The sequence below is a fragment of the Nicotiana sylvestris genome, chromosome 2 (assembly GCF_000393655.2).
Source record: "Nicotiana sylvestris chromosome 2, ASM39365v2, whole genome shotgun sequence".
In the NCBI taxonomy this organism is placed as follows: Eukaryota; Viridiplantae; Streptophyta; class Magnoliopsida; order Solanales; family Solanaceae; genus Nicotiana; species Nicotiana sylvestris.
The window spans coordinates 1,189,590-1,193,065 of record NC_091058.1 but is presented as its reverse complement, the minus strand read 5'-3'; the positions used below and the strand labels follow the sequence as shown (position 1 = coordinate 1,193,065).

At 38.6% G+C, this 3,476-nt stretch overlaps 1 protein-coding gene across 1 annotated transcript; it reads right to left on the bottom strand.

Annotated features, from left to right (window-relative positions):
* Positions 1-1,594: 1,594 nt before the first annotated feature.
* On the bottom strand, positions 1,595-2,137 carry LOC138886461 (uncharacterized). The gene has a single exon (XM_070167572.1). The coding sequence runs from the start codon at positions 2,135-2,137 to the stop codon at positions 1,595-1,597; it is 543 nt and encodes a 180-aa protein (XP_070023673.1).
* Positions 2,138-3,476: the final 1,339 nt, after the last annotated feature.

Genomic DNA, 3,476 nt, shown 5'->3' with positions numbered 1-3,476 from the left:
TTTGGTAAGGTAAATATTTGAGACCAGAATGTTTGGATTGAAAAGAGGACACTCTTGATTAGCTGAAGTCTCCCTGCATAAGACAGTAGCTTAGATGTTCATCTTGTAACCCTGCCTATTATCTTATCATTAGGGGTTTACATTGAGCCGAGGACAGTCTTTTTGTGCTAAGAGGCACCCCTAAGTATCTTATAGGAAGTTCTCCTTTTAAGAAACCTAGGTGGTCAAGTATATCAAGTTGTAATTGCTAGTTAACTCCACCAAAAGTAAACATTGCTTTTTTCCACATTTGCCTCCAGACCTGACACTCTTGAGAACATCTGAAAACATGTATACAAAACTTTCATAGAAGCCATATCACCTCTACAAAACAGTAGAAGGTCATCTGCAAAACCAAGTTATACTATGTTCAACTTTGCACACTTTGGATGGAACCTGAACTCCTTATTCTCATTCAGCCCCTTTAGAACTCTTGTGAAATATTCCATGGCTAGTACAAATAGGAAAGGGGGCATAGGGTCACCCTGTCTGAGTCCTTTCTTTGCTGGGAATGGCTTCATAGGATTCCCATTAATGAAAATGGAATAGGATACTGTAGTGACACACTTCATGACCGAGTGAATGAAGATCTCTGGGAAATTCAGTTGAATTAAAATCTGTTCTAGAAAACACCACTCCACAGAATCATATGCCTTCCTCACATCAATCTTCATACAGCATCTTGGAGAGATAGACTTCCTGTTATACCCTTTAACTAGTTCATGATTTAGTATAATATTATCTGATATTACCCTTCCAGGAACAAATGCTGACTGACTATCATCTACTAGATAATCCATTACCTCTTGTAGTCTGCTAGTGATGAGTTTGGAATGATCTTATATATAGTGGTGCAACAGGATATTGGTCTGAACTCAGCTATTCTGGATGGATTTTGCACTTTTGGTATCAAAGTCACTGTGGTGCAATTAATTGGCTTGTAAACCTCAGCTGTTCTGAAAAACTCTTGGACTGCCTCAACTAATTCATCACTTATAATTTCCCATGTCTTCTTAAAAGATACAACATTATATCCATCACACCCTGGAGCTTTGGAATATTCTATACTTTGGAGAGCCTGGTACATCCGTTCCTTAGTCACATGAGCTATTAACTTCAATTGCTGATCTATTGCCAACACATTCCCCCTCTTCATTACTTTAGGATCAATAGTTGAAATTTTCTCTGCTGCTGATCCTAGAAGCTGTTTGTAGAATTAAATGATTTCCTGTTGCACCTCCTCTTGATTTTGGGTATGCATCCCTGTCTGAGTGAGCAGCCTAGTGATTTTCTTTTGGGCATTTCTATTCTTGATACTAGCATGGAAGAAAGCAAAATTTGAATCACCAAGCTTTAGCCACTGAATTCTGGACTTCTGCTTGAGTATACTTTCCTCTACCATAATCCACTTCTCCAGCTTCTCTTTCAGGTCTTTTTCACTGCTCTTCAATCCCTCCGAGTGATTAGGAATTTTCATTTCCAATTGTACTTGTTGTAGTTTCTCTCGAATAACTTGGATCTTTTCAGGAATTCTACTATACTCCTAAACATTTAACTAGCGCAGTCCTTTTTTCAGCCTCTTTAACTTCATCCAAATTCTTTGCATAGCAGGGATCTGCATGTTAACTTCCCAGGTTTCTTTGACTAGCCTTTGGAACTCCTTATGCTCAGCTAGGTTATTGAATAACTTGAATGGTTTAGGCATAGGTTGGTGATCATGTTCAAAGCAAACACAAATAGGGGTATGATCAGAGAAGAAAGGATCCTGCAACACCACCTCTAACTGTGTCATATTCATCATCCATCTAGCATTAACTAAAGCTTTGTCTATTCTGCTATATATATGACTGTTTGTCCACGTAAATTCTCTGCCAACTGTTTTAAGTTCTGTCATTCCTGCGTTCTCTAGAAATTCAGAGAAGTCTCTAGTTTCTGCCTCCATAACATGGTTATCATTATACCTATCTTCAAAACTTTGAATGGCATTGTAGTCTCCCATAACAATCCAAGGTCCTTGTAGCTCATTATGCAACTGTTCCAACTTTTCCCACATGGCCTTTCTATGTTCAATGGTATGCAAATCATATATTGCTGTCATCTAGAATTCTTTATGACTTTGGTGTATGATAGTCTTCCCAGTGATTAACTATTCAGAACAACTATGAATGGTAAAGTCCAGTACTCCAAGATCCCACAAGATCCATATTCTCCCTCTGTTACTAGCCACATAATTATCTGTCCACTTTCAATTCCTAGAGATTTTTTGGATAGTTTTCCCTGCCATAGGTTGTTTCACCTCGTGCTCAATTATTGCTATCAAAACTACTTTATTGTCTCTAAGATACTGCTTTATTTTTCTTTGTTTATAGACTTTATTCAAGCCTCTAACATTCCATGATACTATATTCATCTTGGTATAAAAGGATCATCTGTCTCCTGCATCAATTCACACCTATTCATACTGCTAGGCCCCAAGCTTACTTGTACAGGCACCTGAGAACTTGAGGGATCAAGGGTATTGAAACCATTTGATGTGCTCACCCCTATGTTCTTTTCCACATTTCTTGAGCCCTTTGACACAGACTTGTTCTTAACCATCTTCCAACCTTCACCATCTGTATTCATTTTTGGACTTTTTGAAAAGTTCTGTGGCTGTACATTTTTAATTTCCTTCTGCTTCTCATCTTGTATTTGAGTTTGTGGAATAACATCCCTTTGTATGCCCTGATCCCCCTTCCTCATGCCCTATTCTCTTCCAGAATTGTTGAGGCTTCTGTTTTTTCCCCTTTTGTTTTGGCAGAGCTTCTTTCTGTGGTTCCTGGCACACATGTCCTAGTTGCAAGCATTTATTACAATACATAGGCATCCAATTATACCAAACTTCTAGTTCGGATTCCCTTCCGTTTGGATCTTCCACCATGATCTGTCTTGGGAGAGGTCTAGTAACATCCATCTCGACCAAAATTCTAGGATATGATATACGTTCAACCTTAGTGGTACAAGCATCAACATATATAGGAACTCCTCAATGTACTACCAATTCTACTCAGCGAGTCATCCTCCCAGCAATTCAGTGACAGCTTAGGAAGTTGAATCCATAGTGGGATGGTCTTCAGTACTTCATTTGCAAAATCAAAAGCAGCATTCCACATTTTAACCACAACTGGTTTGCTATTCATTGTATAAGGTCCTGAATACAGCACATCATCTCCATCCTCCATAGCAACAAATTTTACCACAAAATACCCATCATTATGAAGGTATACTGAGGGTTAGCAACAAAATTCCATTGGAATGTGACAAATCTTTCAAATGCAGCAATAGTAGGAGTTTCACCCACTACATACACTATTACAGCCATTTTCCATCGCTCAGTAGCTCTCTCAACCACCTCTTTGTCTAATTTGGCCACTTTAACTCCATTCTTAATCGTAGGA

What these genes read in the sequence shown, in the direction of transcription:
- LOC138886461 (XM_070167572.1), bottom strand. Translation starts at nt 2,137, where the DNA reads ATGACAGCAATATATGATTTGCATACCATTGAACATAGAAAGGCCATG.